General features: G+C 40.6%; 1 protein-coding gene across 2 annotated transcripts; it reads left to right on the top strand.

The window, feature by feature from the left end:
• Nucleotides 1–17: 17 nt before the first annotated feature.
• TXNL4A (thioredoxin like 4A) lies at nucleotides 18–15,746 on the top strand. Of its 2 annotated transcripts, none has more exons than XM_054019745.1 (4): nucleotides 18–183; nucleotides 1,425–1,597; nucleotides 12,613–12,716; nucleotides 14,562–15,746. In XM_054019745.1, exons 2-4 carry the CDS (start codon nucleotides 1,445–1,447, stop codon nucleotides 14,731–14,733), a joined length of 429 nt encoding a protein of 142 aa, XP_053875720.1. In that variant the 5' UTR covers nucleotides 18–183; nucleotides 1,425–1,444; the 3' UTR covers nucleotides 14,734–15,746. The 2 variants fall into 2 exon arrangements, with proteins under 2 accessions (XP_053875720.1, XP_053875721.1); XM_054019746.1 differs by lacking the exon at nucleotides 18–183 and adding an exon at nucleotides 2,926–3,005 and having other exon boundaries at nucleotides 1,507–1,597.
• Nucleotides 15,747–17,405: the final 1,659 nt, after the last annotated feature.

Raw genomic sequence — 17,405 nt, 5'->3', positions numbered from 1 at the left:
TTCTGCCCGGACTATGCACTGCGTCACTTCCGGCCCCGTCTCAGGGCGCCCATAAAGTGTTGCGCGTGGGCGCGCGCCCTCCTCTGGTCCCCTCAGGGCTCGCGGCGCGGTCGGGGGCCGTTGTGGAGCGTGGTGTCAGCAGCTGCAGCGGCGGCGGTTTCTCTGTGTGCGCGCCCGGGGGAGGTTGGTGTCTCGGGGGCCGCAGGGCGGGCTCCACGTGGAATGTTCTGGAAGGGGCCTCTGATAGCGGGAGCCGGCCCGTGCCGCTGCGGCCAGGAGCGGGGGAGGGCAGCTTGAATGCGGTGTAGGGAGGGGCATTGTGCAGGGGCCCTTGGGGGTGGGGAGGCACTGTGGGAGGGGCCGGCAGGCGGTGTGGGGGAAGGGCCAGGGGCGGGCGAGGGGGGCAGTGGGGGAGGGGCCTTGGGGGTGATGCGGGGGGCTGGGGGGGGCAGTGGGGGACGGGGTGTCAAAGCTGTTTTTGGATTTCAGTGGCCCCATGTCATTGCCCCCATTTGCACACCTGGTTTGCCCTCAGTGGGGGCAACCCCCCCCCCATTGTGCCACCCTCCCCACAGAGGGGTTTGTAGTAATCATAGCTGCTGGAGCTAGGGTGCTGCTGCACCCCCTGCCTTGCAGTGGTTTCCATTATATGCAGGGTTTACAGTTTGAGTCGATGGCTCTCAGCACCCCCCACTATAATAATTGTTCCAACAGCCTGGTAGTAATGACTCATTTAAAAATGGTAAGTTTGGGAGCAAATCTGTCAAGCCTCTGAACATGGCACATCTGACCTGACTGCTGTGATATTGCTGGGCCTGTTGGTAAAAGACTGAAAATAAAGGAATGGAGATGGTGAGGGCTGGTGGGGTTTCTCTCCATTCTTCCCATTCCTGGATGGGACTCTTGCTAGAGACCCATCTTGCTTGACTGGACGATGGTTGCCATGTGAAGCCTGGTACTACTCCATACTGAGCATTTCCTTAATATTTCCCACCAGTACGTACTTTAGTGCCAGTGAGAACACGGTTGTAGAGAGGTCACAGTGTAACCACCATGTCATTTAGGGCTGTTCTGATACAGGCTAGGACTAGGTGACAGTAGTCAAAATGCTCACTGTCGGTCTATGCTAGAACAACTATTGGTGAAACTGCAACAGTGGGAAATACTAAGAAAAAACAGTGTATATACACAGCATTAGGAAAATTAGATAGTCTTTATCAGAATTATTTCACTACCTACAATATTTTTGGGGTGTGTGTGTGTTTTTTTTATAAAGGAAACCAGTTAGGACTGGGCATGTGCACCATCTTAAATAAAAGTTAACAGATGGGTGTTAGTTTAGCTTTATTGGGTTGGCTTTCATGAATAATGTTAAGTAGATTTCAAGAATTGTTAATTCTTAGATGGTTTCTGTCCTTTTGCAGGCCTTACATAAAGTTTAAAAATGTCGTATATGCTTCCTCACTTACACAATGGCTGGCAAGTAGATCAGGCCATTCTTTCAGAAGAAGACCGTGTGGTGGTCATCCGGTTTGGACATGACTGGGATCCAACTTGTATGAAAATGGATGAAGTGTTATATAGTATTGCTGAGAAGGTAAATTTGGATTGTCATTTGAGATAATTGTATGTTTCTGTTCAGCATCTGAAATTGCTTGTTCTTTTTAGTCTAAGGCAGTTTCTAGGCAATAAATCCAACTTGTTCAGTTTCCTTAACAAGCTATGCCTACATTGAACGAATGTGAAACAGCCCTCTACTTTCATGGCCATCTGAAATAATTACCCACCATGTTGTTTAATGCTTAATTGAATGGAAACAGTACTACTACATTCTAAAACTGAGCATCTGTCCTGGAGAATATTTTTTTTTCTGACTGCTGCTGGTTTAACATCTAATAATCTAGGTCATTCAGAGGGAAACAAGTTTCATTAATACCTATAGTGATTATACCAGTGCTAAGATTGAGCCAGCATTGTCACTTGATACTCAGAATGTGTAATATTAATACACTAGCAACTAGAAAATTAATTGGAATAGCTTTAAAAGTTTAGGTGTTTTTAGTTTGGCATATGTTTTTAATTTAAAAATTTAAAATCTTAAAATGCATGGGAAGAAATGCACTTAATGAACATACTCAGCCTTGGTTGAAATGGGTGCCACTCCATTGACTTAGAGTTTGCACTTGGTTATACCAGGGCTCAAATGAATTTTAATCTGTACATATTGAGCCAATCTCTGCCATCTGAGAAAGCTTCAAATGATAACCCGTGACAAACAGATCACCCCCATTTAAGCATCTTAGATAATGAGGAAAAATTAAGAATTGGTTACATAAATATGTGATTGGATAGATCTTATCCTTTCATGTCCTCTCAGATAACGTTATTGCATGGTAGTATAGACAGAAATCTTAGCAAATTATTTGCTGGTTAAACCTCAAGAAAAAATGGGAAACTCAAATAAAACAAGAACCTAGTCAGAAAGACTACTGTGAATTAATGTTTAAATGGCATTCGACAATTGTTTCCAAAATCATTTGTACAGTTTTCTATATGCTGTTAACCTGATGTGAAGCTGTTTCTGTGGCAGTCATTTCTTCTCGATGGCATTCTTAAAAAATTGCACTTCTCTTGTTCATCTGTGTTGAAGTCATCTGGTAAGGCTACTGTGTACATATCAAATATTGAGCCATAACAGGATTTAAGCTAGGAGGTTGCTTTGACATTTCTTCAGCACAGCTTCTTTGCATTTGTTTGTCTTACGTTTACTTTTAATGTTGTGGGAATTGATGGATTATACACGGGACTACTATTAGTATTTATCTTTGGCAGGACTCTTGGCAATTTGGCAGACATATTGGCATTTAAGTTTTTACGAGGGAAAAAGAACAATGTAACTTTTTATTTAAAAATCTCCCTCTGCAGAAATGGCAGGTTAAAGGGGGAGATCCTTCCTCATCCTCTTGCTTACGAGCCATGTTTGGATCTCGCAGCTGTTTTAAAGAGTGAGTAAAAGTTCCGATTGTACAGGTGTTTATAATCTAAAGCAGGGGTTCTCAAACTTCATTGCACTGCAACCCCCTTGTGACAACAAAAATTACTACAGGACCCCAGAAGAGGGGACCGAAGCCTGAGCCTGACCAAGCCTCGCCACCCCGGGGGTGTGTGTGCAAAGCCAAAGCCCCATTGCCCCAGGCTGGGGAGCCAAAGCCGAAGGGCTTTAGCCCAGGCACGGGGCCTGTAATCATAGCCCCACCGGCCAGGGCTGAAGCCCTCGGCTTGGTCTTGGGCCTGGGCCCTGGGCCCCAGCAAATCTAAGCCAGCCCTGGTGACCCCATTAAAATGGGGTCCTGACCCATTTTGGGGTCCCGACCCACAGTTTGAGAACCGCTGATCTAAAGCATAGTACAAAATGTTGCCATGCCATAGCTTCATGCTACATTTGAAGAAAATGTAGCTCTATTTCACACTTAGTACTGAGATGGAACATTTTTTTTAATTTGCAGCATGATTTTAGGAAGTAGTAATGTATCTGTACTTTATAATCAATGTGGAGTTGAACTTTAATGACCCGACTTGTATTTTGGCAAAAGAAAACTAGAGCAAACCACCAAAATATAGAGTAGATTGTTACCACTAAAATGTATCCTTGTTTACAATTGAAATAAGCATTTGTTTCAGTGCAATACATACCAAAAACTTGCATACTTGAGAAAGTTTAACAAGAAATAATATGTTGTGTGAAGGGTTTCCAGTTTTTCCAGAGCAAAAATGTAAGAATACTGTACTTATAAAATACCTTGGAAATATCTCAAATTATTTTTTGCTGTACAGAACACTGATTGTTTCAAAGGGGGCCTATGATTCCTGGAAGCTCATCCCCCGGGATACAGAGCTTTAGGTGCTAAATTTTTATATAATTTAAATACAAATATTTAAACAATATTTACAGTAAAAGCCAAAACTTGTCTAAAAGTAAATACAAAAATCAGACAAACCTCAAATCGGAAACCTTTATTGTATGCATGACATTTGGTAGAGAATCACTTGCTCTCTGGCAAGTGATGACTTGAGATGACTGGGTCCATTGCTTTGCATCTACCCAACCATGGTTGAAAGACACACTAGCAGTAGCATCTACTCAAGAAATGCCCACTTGTCCCTGTGTTTCTACTCAGAGGCAAAAGCTACAGAAAGAGTTAATGGGCAGAGTAGGGAGGTTAGAAAAGTGTAGCTACTATTAAAGCTGGTGGTATTTGCAAATCATTATGATAAGCATACTCTTTTTAAATCATTTTGTAATTTTAAAGCCAGGAAAATATCCATAAATTTAAAGCTTGTACGTCTATTAGCTAGGGCTGTCAACAGTTAACTCATGTGCTTAACTTAAAAAAAAATTAATCACGATTGAAACTATTAATGGCAATTAATTGCACTTTTAATCACACTGTTAAACAATAGACTACCTATTGAAATTCATTAAATATTTTGGATGTTTTCCTAAATTTTCAAATATATTGATTTCAATTACAACACAGAATACAAAGTGTACAGTTCTCACTTTATATTATTTTTATTACAAATATTTGCACTGTAAAAATGATAAACAAAAGTAATAGTATTTTTCAGTTCACTTCATACAAGTACTGTAGTGCAAGCTCTTTATCATGAAAGTGCAATTTAAAAATGTAGATTATTTTTGTTACATAGCTGCACTCAAAAACAAAACAATGTAAAACTTTAGAGCCTACAAGTCCACTCAGTCCTACTTCTTGTTCAGCCAATCACTCAGCCAAACAAGTTTGTTTACATTTACGGGAGATAATGCTGCCTACTTATTATTTATAATGTCACCTGAAAGTGAGAACAGGTGCTCGCATGGCACTTTTGTAGCCGACATTTCAAGGTATTTAAATGCCAGATATGCTAAACATTCATATGCCCTATCATGCTTCGGCCTGAAGGAACATATGAATTTTGAATGCAGCTAGCACTTAAATATCTTGCAACGCTGGCTACAACGGTGCCATGCCAATGCCTGTTCTTACTTTCAGGTGACATGGTAAACAAGAAGCGGGCAGCATTATCTCCTGCAAATGTAAACAAACTTGTTTGGCTGAGTGATTGGCTGAACAAGAAGTAGGACTGAGTGGACATGTAGGCTCTAAAGTTTTTATTTGTTTTTTGTACATAATTCTACATTTGTAAGTTCAACTTTCATGATAAAGATATTGCACTAAAGTACTTGTATTAGGTGAATTGAAAAATACTTACTTCGTTTTACGGTGCAAATATTTGTAATAAAAATAATCTAAAGTGAGCACTGTACATGTTGTATTCTGTGTTGTAATTGAAATCAATATATTTGAAAATGTAGGAAAACATCCAAAGATATTTAAATTGTATTCTGTTATTGTTTAACCTTGCGATTAATCACGATTAATTTTTTTATCACGTGATTAATCACAATTAATATTAATGCTTATGAGTTAAAATTCAAAAGCACATTCCTCACCCTAAAAACTTTCCTTTGGTCTTTTTTCTCATTTAGACCTTGATACTCATGTTTATTTCCTCCTGTGCTCTCTACCACTTTCTATTAGGACTGCACAAAATTTCCCATTAAATCCCCCCCAAATTACCCTGTGTACGTCTTAACTGTCACTCAAGCTCTGACGGAAACTTCAACCTCGCTTTGGCTTGTTGGTGCAGCTCTTTAGGTCTCCATTATATTTGTATGAAAACCATGTAACTTAAAGCTATTTTAAAAACAGTTTCCAGTTAATACAGTTTAAGTGGCCACAGTGGACAATGTCAAACTTTTTTAAAACTGTCCTCAAGAGTAGATCCTAATTGCAAGCTGTTTTGGTCAGATTGTTTAACATTTTCTACCTAAACTGTGTTAAAACAGCTTCATGCTAAAAGTTTTAGTGTAGACTGGGTGTTAGCTGTCGTAATGCTTGCAGCCATAAGGGTTTTTTCTGCTAAGGTATTGTAAAGGGCATTAGGAAGAAAGATATTGGAGAAAAAATGGGATTCATTTTTTCTTGTCTGATGTAAAGCCTTGAGCCGTAAATGGGAAATAATATTGTATAGCTGAAAGTTGATCTTGCTGAGTTATAGGAGGGGAAGTAAGTGGAGAAATATATGTATCACACTAATGTTTGATATTGTAGAACAGGGATCGGCAACCTTTGGCATGCGGCCCGTCAGGGTAAGTCCCTGGCGGGCCAGGATGGTTTGTTTACCTGCAGCGTCCGCAGGTTCGGCTGATTGCGGCTCCCACTGGCTGCAGTTCGCTGCTCCAGGCCAATGGGGACTGCGGGACTTACCCTGACGGGCCGCATGCCAAAGGTTGCCAATCACTGTTGTAGAATGTAAGGGACCTACAACTTTTCTTATCTCTGGTCATGAACCAGTTCTAAGAAATGGCTTAATACTGGTCCATCAAATATTTCTAGCCCTGAGAAGTATTAAAATGTTAGCCATATTTAAGGTTCATCAACTAACCATAAACTTTTTTGGATATGTTTATTGAACAATGTAAAACTATATTAGCTTCACAAAATAAAAGTTGTTACAGATGCTCCCCGACTTATGCAAGCGTTCCATTCCGGAACGCCTTCCGTAACTTGAGTTTTGTATAAGTCAGAAACATATCTCCGACCATTACGCCCAAAAAACCCACCCCACCTCTTATTTCTAGCTTACGGAACTTTTTCCGTAAGCTTGGAGTTGTGTACATCGGGTTTACGTAACTCGGGGAGCGTCTGTATATGTATATTTTGTTATATGTACTTCTGCCTGGGTTCCCTCACAATAGGTGCGATAGGCTTTTAGAATCTACACTGCTGCTGTATTCAACAGTAACTTCAATGAGCCATTGTAGTTAAGTGGAGAAAATATCCATTTTTTTCCCCACAGTCCACATATGCTCCACTCAACTTCATTGAGTGTCATAGCTTTTCTTGAATATGGAAGATACTATTATATTAGCAGTGTTGGACGTGGATGGCCTCTCAGACTTTGCTTGAAGAGGGAAACATAGCAGATGTGTAGATATTCTCTCTTACTGGGATTATTGAAGTTCTATATAGTTATTAAAGAGCAAAGATATCAAAAACATTGATCTGAGAAACACCAAGATAATGGTTGTGCTTCCCTGCATATTCTCCACTTCTTCCATTTGAGCATGATGTTAGTGCACAGTACACTTAACTCCTAAATGAATGCCTATGCTTTTAGAATGAATGCCTATGCTTTTTGAAATCCGTATTCAGATGGTATACAGTATTGGTTCTAGTGTTAACAGTTCTAATAAGGAGCCACTAAAATCAGACTGAAATTAAAAGGTGAGTGGAGGAAGACAAGTTGGCAGCAAAAAGTGGAACTTGAGGTCTGACACCTTGCAGATAATCTGTCCGGTAGTATTCTTTTTTTCAAACTTTGGAGTCATGCAATATTTAATGCCCAAGCGCTAAAAGGAAATATTTTTTGAAAAGCCCCATTGATAAAACTGATTTACTGCCAGGATTTTTATGTATTTAAACTTTTCTTACTACACTTGAATGTGTGTACAAAGATTTCCATTCACATTTTTATAGGTGTCTTCACTGAACACTTTTTTAAACCTTAAAGAGTCTCAGATTTTGCAAATTCTGCAAATGTTATTTGTCAGATAAATATGGAGGCTCCAGCATGGCATTGGGGAGCACAGGCCACTGGCTGCACAGAGGTGGGAGATCACGGTGCAGCTCCCCTCCCAGGACACAGATTCAACAGGGAGGCTGCACCCAAGCCTTACACAGCACAAGGGCTGGGTCTGCCCAAGAAACAGCCCAGGGCCCTGCCTCTCTGTGCCAGGTGCACCAGGTTTCAGCAGGCATGCTCAGCAAGGGAGGATCTAAACGTGGGGGGGATCCAGGTGTGGGTTGAGAGGGGGTTCTGTGTGGGGCAGTCTGGGTGCAGGTGGCTTGGGGTGGGATCCAGGCATGGGGGGATCTGGATGCACAGGGGTTCTGGGTGCAACAGTAATGAGACTCTGCAGGAGAGTCCAAGTGAAGATGGTTGGGGCTCAGCAGAGTGGGGTGTCCAGTTGCTGGGGGAGTGGGCCTTAGTGGGGTGGGGATCCAGGTGCAGCTGGTTGGGGTTCGGTAGGGTGGGGATCTTGGTTTGGGTGGCTTGTCACGGTGGTCCAGCTTCAGGGGGAGTTCTGGGTGTGGGGGGAGGTGAGGCTTAGTGTCAAGGTCTGAGTTTGAGGGGGTCTGGATGCATGGGGGCTGTGTGGATGGGGGAGCAGCTCCCTGTACGGCAGTGGTTCCCAAACTTTAACAGCCCGCGAACCCCTTTCACTAAACTGTGAAATCTCGTGAACGCCCTCCTAAAAATTAATATTTTCAGGGATTTAAGTTTAAATTTCCTCAGTGTGATGGATGCCCCAGCTGCTCGGCTCCACTCTTCCTGGGGCTCAGGCTGCCAGCCCTGCATGGGGAGCGCTGGGGTTTGGGCTGCTGGCTCCCCTGCTGACCACCGGGACTTGTGCTGCCAGCCCCAACTGCCCGGCCCTGTTCTCCCTGGGGCTCGGGGTGTCTGCCCTGTAACCGGGTCCCACCTGCTGTCTCCAATGCCCAAGGTCCTCTGTCTGCCATTAGTGAAATTTTTCTGGCGAACCCCCTGTAATGTTCGGCAAACCCCAGGGGTTCGCGAACCCCAGTTTGGGAACCACTGCTGTACGGGGATCCCGCCCCCTGCAGCTGAGAAGCATGCAGGAAGCACGGGGAAGAGGGAGTTTGCAGAGCTTCCTACAGCTGGGGGAGAAACCTGGGAGTGGGTCTGACATGGCCCTGGATGCTGCGTAGGGGAAGAGAAAGTCCCCTCCTCCCCAGCCCAGCCAGGACTAGCAGCTGAGCCCAGCGCAGGGTAGGAGCCACCAGCTGGGTCTTCCCCAGTCCTGCCCCACAGTGATTTACCTCTCTGCTGGCTGCCCTGGGCACCTGAAACATACTGCTGGGGGAGGGTCACATGACCGCTGTTGTGGCTTTCCTTTGCTTCCCCATTAGAAAGTCATTTTCTGTGGGGAAGCAAAGAAATTGGGGGATATACTGCGCATGCAAGGTGGCACAGGATTTCCCCAGGAGTAAGTACCTGTGTCTGATTATAAACTCAAGTATCTTTCACTGGAATTAGAATTGTGCCAGCTGCAATTGTCTTTAAGTATATTTGTAGCTGACGGGGTACTATCAGGATTTGCTTTTTCAGTATTATATTTATTTTCTTTTCTGGTTTGAGGTACCTATGTTAAATTTAGTGTTTAGTGTCTTGCTCTCATATCTGACTTCTAGATAGGCGCCACTTTGCTGAAATGCTAGGGAACAAGTTTTATACCCTAAACAGTGGTCTCCAAACTGTGTGACATGCCCCCTTGGGGGGCATGGAGGAATGTGCATGTGGGGGGGGGTTGCAGCAGGTCTGGGCCAGCCCCCACAAGGGCAGGGGTGGGGGTGCCACCCAGCCCCACTTTGCCCTCGGACCAGCTGCAACCCCAGCCACAGCTCCACTCTGCTCCCTGCTCTGCCCTTAGCCTCAGCTGCCACTTCCCTCTGCTCCACCCCCAGCCAGCTCTGCCTTCATTCCCTTTCCGCCCCCCAGGCTAGCTCTCATCTAGCCCCAGCTCCTCCCCCATCTCCAGTTCTGCCCCCAGTTCCACCTTCAGCTGAAACTCCTCTGCTGAGCCAGTAATGGAGTGGGGGTGCAGACCGATTCCATTACTGGAAAGAGGAGGCACTACAGGAAAAGTTGGGCACCATTGCTCTATATAGGAACATTTGTTGTTTGTATTGCATTAGTGCCTAAGAGCCCCAGTTGTTGACCATGTCCCATTCTGCTGGGTTCTATAGAAACGCGGAACAAAAAGATGTCCCAAAGAGCCATCTAAGTAACATGGCTAGTGATTCCAGTGTTCAAATGCTGTAAAGCATTGAATTCTCATTAAAAATCTTTTCAGAATTGAAACAAAGGGCATGGAGAAAGCAAGAGGAAAGGAAGGAGTTCTGGATTTAGTTCCTAACTACCTCAGATTTCATGTGTGATTTTTGGACAAGTTGCTAAATGCATGTGTCTCAGTCTGCCATTTGGAAATAAATTGTTATACTAATTTTATAATCTAATGTTGGGAAGATAAATTCATTAATGTCTGGGAGGTGCTTAGATTATGGTGATAAGATCTCTACCAAAGTATGTATAATGATCAGAACAATCTCATTTTCAAAGTGAGATTCAGCTAATGTTATTTATTGAATATTAACTATGTAAAACTTCTCAGTTTTGTAAAACAAAGAAAAGTTAATATTTGTACCCTCACTGTGGCTTCCTCTCCTAAAGTGTGAGGCCATTTGGGTCCCTTGTTAATGACATACAAAATTCTGTAGTTATATTCAATAGGAGCTGTACTTGCTCAGTTCATTTAAATAGAGACAATAAAAAAACTTAAGTTTAAGCCACTCACATAGTAGGTGTGCTAAGTTAGTATTTCTTGCATTGAATAAAAACAATTTTTGTATGTAAAAATATTTTACTTGCATTTCTCAAAATTGTAATGGTATTCTTTTGTACTTCAAAAATAGAAATGTTTGTGCTTGTGCTTTGATTCATAATAAATTCTTCCTTTTGCAGTAATGCTCTTTCATGAAACAAAGTATATTTAAAAAATTGTGGACAATGTGATCTCAAGGTTAGCCAGACACTGATATTTTATTCAAGGACTAAATTTAGTGTGTCATAAGAGTTTTAGGATTTTGCTCACAAATGTGCATTGTAGAAATTTCCCAGCAGGAGAATTGCACCTGAGCTGTTGGTATTGTACATGTCAGTCACCTGGTAATTCTTACAGAAGCTGCAGTAGGGTGAAAACAATGTTGTCTTAGTTTCACTGTGCTGGAGAAGTCTTTTCCTGCAAAATCAACCTGGAAGCAATCAATTACTTCAGAAGATTATCTAATTTGATCCTATAATACAGTTAACTTCATAGGTAATGTGAACTGAGTTCTTGGGACTGACTATATGTACACAAATTTTGAGGTTTAATACTGTGACTATACATAAATTTACGTTTTTGACAGACATATGGATTATGATGTATACCAAATAGTTCTCACTTTGTAAATACATGAAAAATCAAGATACTTTCTTGAAGTCCCTAGTGTTGTGTATGCATTTGCAGACTTTTAAAATGACCAATTGCTGTTTACCCTAGACAAAAAAAGTGCTTGTCTGATGCTGTATAATTCTGTATTGGTTTATTTGTTAACATTTCTATTTAATCATATTTTGTTTTCAGTTGTACTTGACAGAAAATTAAATAGTTAAAAGTACTTCAAAAATATTAAGCTTGTTACATTCTAAAATTTTACAAGTATTACCTTTTAGAGAATGCTACATTTGCCTACTTATGCATTGAAAAGTCAGGAAACAAAAACATAAGGGTGTTCGCACTACATTAACTCTTCCCTGTTATACATGTGTGTTACAAAAGCAAGCAAGTATAATCATATAAACATTTCTCAAAACTGTGTTGTTTCTGCAACTGAAAAATATTATAGATGCTACATGTGTATCTAATCCTTGTGTAAATAGATATTTTCATTATCATTGTCCAATGTGTTTAGTGACTTAAATGTTCATATCAGTTCTCTTCTTTTTAAGATTATTTTATTAATTCGCTCAGCACCTGTGGACTGTACATTTTCTTTTCAATTGGCAGCACAGCTTTCTTCAGCAATTTAAGAAATTAACCATGAATTTAGTAAGAAAACCCCTTTCAAAATGTACTGTGCATGTACAAAGTGCAATCTTCAGTGCATAATAACTGCAAAATCAAATCCTACTTTTGTCAGAGCTTTCAGAAGCATTTCTCAATGAGGAATATTTACATGCCAGATTTAAACTTTCTACCCCTGCCATTTGGACTTCATAGCTGTCCAAAAAGCCTGAAGGTTTTTTTAATTCTGAGGTTAGTGTTGTTTTCCCCTACTGTTCTATTAAATAATAGCTAAGTCATCTTTGCTCAAACTTAAAAAAAAAACAAAAAAAAAACAACTTTCTGCTTTGGACACAAATTATGGAAAATTTCAGCTTTTGGGGTGAAAGATGCTGGAAGTCATAAGCAACTGACAATTAAGCATTTAAATTCTAACCCTTCAACAACCTTAATAGCATTTGCTAGTGCTCTCACCTTAAATATTTTTAGGGTCGGACATATAATTGAGAGGAAGGCACAATAGAGTGTGACTTGGCCACTATTTTAATACATTCCATTTTTCTGTTACTGGATGTGAATTCCCTTTCGCTATAAAATTAATGTCTTGTCTGTATTATTTTAAAATATCTTTATTTCCAAACCTTTAAGAGCCGGTTAGAAATGGCAAAAGTGAATGAATATTTGCTTGACTTTAACTTAGTAATGAACATCTTGCAGCATTATTGCAATAACTTAAGCATATTATTTTTTCTAAAATCTGTCAACATTCTATAAAAAGATCAGTCTTATATAGTTATTAAAGGCTTGCTAGTGTGTTTTGCTCTGTTTAGTCATTTTAATTTTGTTCTCCTGTACAGGTAAAAAATTTTGCTGTTATTTATCTTGTGGATATCACAGAAGTACCAGACTTCAACAAGATGTATGAGTTGTATGATCCCTGTACAGTCATGTTTTTCTTTAGGTATGCCTTATTTCTACTATATAATTTAATTTGGTGTATTGGGGCTTACATGCTATAATTAAAGGCAATGTATTGTATGCATTTTATATATGCTCGTGTATTTAAAAAAAAATTTAAGAGGGTATTGTGCTTATGTACAAGTAATTGCATTCAAGTTCAGTGTAGCTCTTCCCCAATTAATCTAATACATGTTAACACCTTGTACCAATTCTTCAGAAATATTGATGCCCTGACCCATTGCCACTTAGCACTTCCCGGCCTGAGAATTAAAAACAGCACTGTTATGAACCAAGATGATACTGCAGATAAAGCCTGGTCTACACTAGGGAGTTAGGTCAGTAATACTATGTCACTCAGTGGTGTGAAAAATCTGCACCCCTACACAATGCAGTTAAACCCACCTAACCCCCCGTGTAGACAGCGCTAAATTGATGGGAGAATTATCCTGTTGACCTAGCTACCACCCATCAGGGAGGTGGATTACCTATCCTGACAGAAGAACCCCTCCCATCATCATAGGTCTTCACTGAAGTGCGGCAGCTGCAGCATTTTAAATGTAGATGAACCCTAAGATCCTGACTGTGGGCTGAATTTTCACTCTAGTGCCATCTTCATCTCAAAGTACAGTGGGAAGTTAAATGGCATTGTTTTATATCTTACTGTGTATTAATGTATGCCATCTGGCTTAATCAGTCTGGATAATTTTCCTCACATTAGACCCATTGAAGTCAATGGAGTATTTCCATTGACTTGGAGGAGGCCCACTGCACACAGGAAGCACTATTGCATTCACCTCTCAAGCAGAGTTTTTAAAAAAGCATTCTGAGCTTTTTTCCTTCCTGCTACCCAGCTGCACACAACACTACCTATGAAATCAGCAATTATGCATGTTTGAATATGCACATAGCTGATTTTAGAAGTTAGATTTACAGAAACAAGCCCTAAATATAATTAAAATATTTACATTTAAATATCAAATGTGTAAGTTTATAACAATATCCATATCTCATAGTTGAAATGTCTTACATTTCCTAGAGTGGTAGAACTGCTAAACTTTTTGCATTCATTCCTCTGTATTTGCTTCACATTTTGAAGTGTGGCAACATTTAAAGACACTGCCAACATAAAATTAAATCTTTTCTGTAATTACAAATAATACCTCAAATTACTCGTGCTTGTACTTTTTGGTTTCTTGGGGAAATAAAAGTACACTGATCCACTTCACTTTGTTGTTCTCATAGACTAGCACAACATTTGAATTCTTGGCACCCTAGGGAATTTTAAATTTGAATTTCTAAAAAAAAAAAATACATCTCGTTCACATGCCAATTAAATAAACAACACAGAGATAAAATACTCATAATAGATAACTATCCACATTATTCAGTTCTTGAACCACTAGGTCTACTTCTAATTGATAAAATATGTTAAAGGACAAATACGTCTAGAGCTTTTTAGCAAGGGACTTTGTTCAGAAATGTTATTTTTTTGTAGGGGGAGGCAGTGGGAAGAAAACATGAAGACTGCTATTCCTAGGAATAAACATAAATCTCTGATGTTACAATCTTGGTGCAGGTCATCTTTGTATCTTTTTAATGTAACTTTAGGAACAGAAAAATACTGTTTTAAAACAGGTAGGCTATCAACTTTCAACCTGAGCATGACCATAACAAATGCCATTCTGGTATTCTGCCATTTAGTGTAATACTTATTTGCTGACCTACACGGATATGGTGGTAGCGCTACATATTGCAGGGCACTTGAGTCTTGTGAAATATTAGGAAAGATTGTAGTTTAGCATATTGACCTGTTTTTTTTCTTTTTTTTTTTTCTTTCCTCTTAAAGGAATAAACACATCATGATTGATTTAGGTACAGGTAACAACAACAAGATTAACTGGGCGATGGAAGACAAGCAAGAGATGATCGACATTATAGAAACAGTTTATAGAGGAGCTCGTAAAGGTAGAGGTCTCGTGGTGTCACCAAAAGACTATTCTACCAAATACAGATATTGACATTCTGTGACACTTACCCTCTCTTTTAGTCCACCTCCACATACACATAATTATCCTTTGTATATAAAAGTTGATTTACATTTTTTATTATGAACGTGTTTTGAACTCTTATTTAAAAACTTTGTAAAATTTCATTTGAAAAAATAGAAGACATGAAGTCTGGAACCATTTGATTTCAGAAATGCAATAGCTGGATCATTCCTTTTGAATTAAAGGACTTCAACTCTGCAAATGTCAACCTCTCGGTATAATATATTTTTTTAACACAATTCTATTCTTAGAAAAATATGTAAAAAAATGACAAGTTGAAACAAATGTACATGAGAAACTTTTACTGTAGCCTTTTAATGGATAAAAAGTAGTGTTGTATTGTTTTTGCCTTTAGCTTATTATCTTTAATAATAGTAATAATAAAAGTATTTGCCTTTTAAGGTACACCTCTTGAAGTTAATGGCTGGTCACTTTTGTCAGAGTCCTGATATTTTGTTCATGTCTGGTAATGGAAACCAAAACCGTTAGCACTGAAAAGAGAGGGTGAAATACTAAGCAAGCAAAATTCTCTGGAAATACAATTGTTGCATATCTTTAAAAAAATGTGGTGTGTGTATGTATATGTGTGTGTATGTATATGTATATTCCTATGTTTGAAAAAAGAGGCTTTAAGTGTGATTTCTTCACTTTAAAGTTATGATTATGGAATTGCTATTCTACAACTAAAGTTTAGACACTTATCATTATATGCATTTTTCATTATAAAACAGACTGAACCACTTCTAACTAAATCAGAAAAGGTCTTTTGTTTGTTTGTGGGCAAATGCACCAGCCATTTTGAGAAATGCAGGTTGAACTGGTATGCCACAGCTTGTTCTAGTAACTCTGAATTTGTTGCATTCCCTGATCCTCAGGAACTAGTGCATATGGCTGTACTTAACTATGGTGAATGATTCATTGTTTGCTATGTAAAAATGTATTTCTAGGTGCTATACAAAATATTAAAAATTATATGAAAAGTCCTGCTAATTTTATAAGCACTGTATGAACAGGGATCCAGGGCCAAGACTATTGGGCATCTTAGAAGCAGCACTACAGGAGTCCCCGCCCCACTCTCTGTGCTTGTAGTGTTTCATCTACATGAAGATTATTTTAAAAAACAAATCACCTTTTATATTAAGAAAATGCCCAAGATTTGTATATGTTATCTCAATCATTTAAAATATAAAATTTGTTTTTATTAAAATTGGAACTAAAGAAGTTCATAGTTCAGGTTCCATAAATATCCATAACTTTTTCCTGGTATCCCTGGCTAATTTCACCCTCATCATAAACCTTTTTTTCTCATTCGCCCGTCCTCAGATACATTTACAAATTGGACTAAAACTCTGTTAGACCACTGCATATAGCCCACGGGCACACTTCTAGTTCACCATCCTTTTGACTCTTACCTTGTTTGTACTAACTAGAGATTCTGTGCTTTCTCATTGGGGTCCTAAGAACAACATACTTCATCTTCAACCAAATATAGTTTAGGAGCATCTCTCCCATACGACACCATTCCACTGAGAGTCACTCTATCTAGGCCAGTAGTTTTCAAACATTTTTCCTGGCTACTCAGTTGAAGAAAATTGTTGATGCCTGCAACCCAATGGAACTGGGGATGAGGGGGTTGGGGCATGGGACGGGCTCAGGGCTTGGGCAGAGGGTTGGGATGTGATGAGGGGTTCAGAGTTTTTGGGGGCTCAGGGCTGGGATGCAGGAGGGGTCAAGGCTCTGGGCTGGGGGTGCAGGGGCTGGGGTGGGGCTGAGTTTGGGGTGCAGAAAGGGGCTCAGGGTTGGGGCAGGGGATTGGGCCATGGGGTTACCTCAGGTGGCTCCCAGTCAGCGGGGGTGCTAAGGCAGGCTTCCTGCCTGTCCTGGCACTGCAGACCGCGCTGCACTCCGGAAGCAGCCAGCAGCAGGTCCGGTTCCTAGGCAGAGAGAGGCGCACAAACAGCTCTGTGTGGCTCTCACCTGCAGGCACTGCCCCCCCACCAGCCAATGGGAGTGCAGAGCTGGTGCTTGGGGCAGGGGCAGTGTATGGTATCCCATATCTCCCCCCGCCTAGGAGCTGAACTTACTGCTGGCTCTCTTCCAGGGTGCAGCACGGTGTCAGAACAGGTAGGGAATAGCCTGCCTTAGCCGGGCAGCACCACTGACCAGACTTAATGGCCCGGTTGGCAGTGCTGACCAGAGCTGCTATGACCCAGTGCCTTACATTCCGTGACCCTTGAAAACCACAGGCTTAGGGGAAAGACCATTACAGGATGGGGGTGTCTTATTGCTCTTTTAGGTTTGTTGGGAACTCCCAGAAAGGCTGAAGCAACCTGGCAGAAATGCTTCCAATAATCTGGAGCATGGGTATGAAGATTCTGAAGTGGTTTCAAGAATGGGGGTTTTCAGGCATCCATGTAGTTGGAAAGATCTGCAAAACTTGATTAGGCTGGTGGGAGAGTTCACAACTGATGCTGCTCATTAAATTTTATAATTTCTTAGATACAATGAAGTAAGGCACTTGCATTATAAAGGGAAAGAGAAGTGTCCCAGGTAATGTCAAAGATAAACATGCACTAGCAGGGGCTACAAGGTTTTTTTAAAGCCTGGTCAACTGTTCACTGACTCTCAGGGTCCATCCTGGA

This window comes from Malaclemys terrapin, chromosome 2 (genome assembly GCF_027887155.1).
Source record: "Malaclemys terrapin pileata isolate rMalTer1 chromosome 2, rMalTer1.hap1, whole genome shotgun sequence".
NCBI lineage: Eukaryota > Metazoa > Chordata > Testudines > Emydidae > Malaclemys > Malaclemys terrapin.
This window is presented reverse-complemented; position numbering and strand designations above follow the sequence as displayed.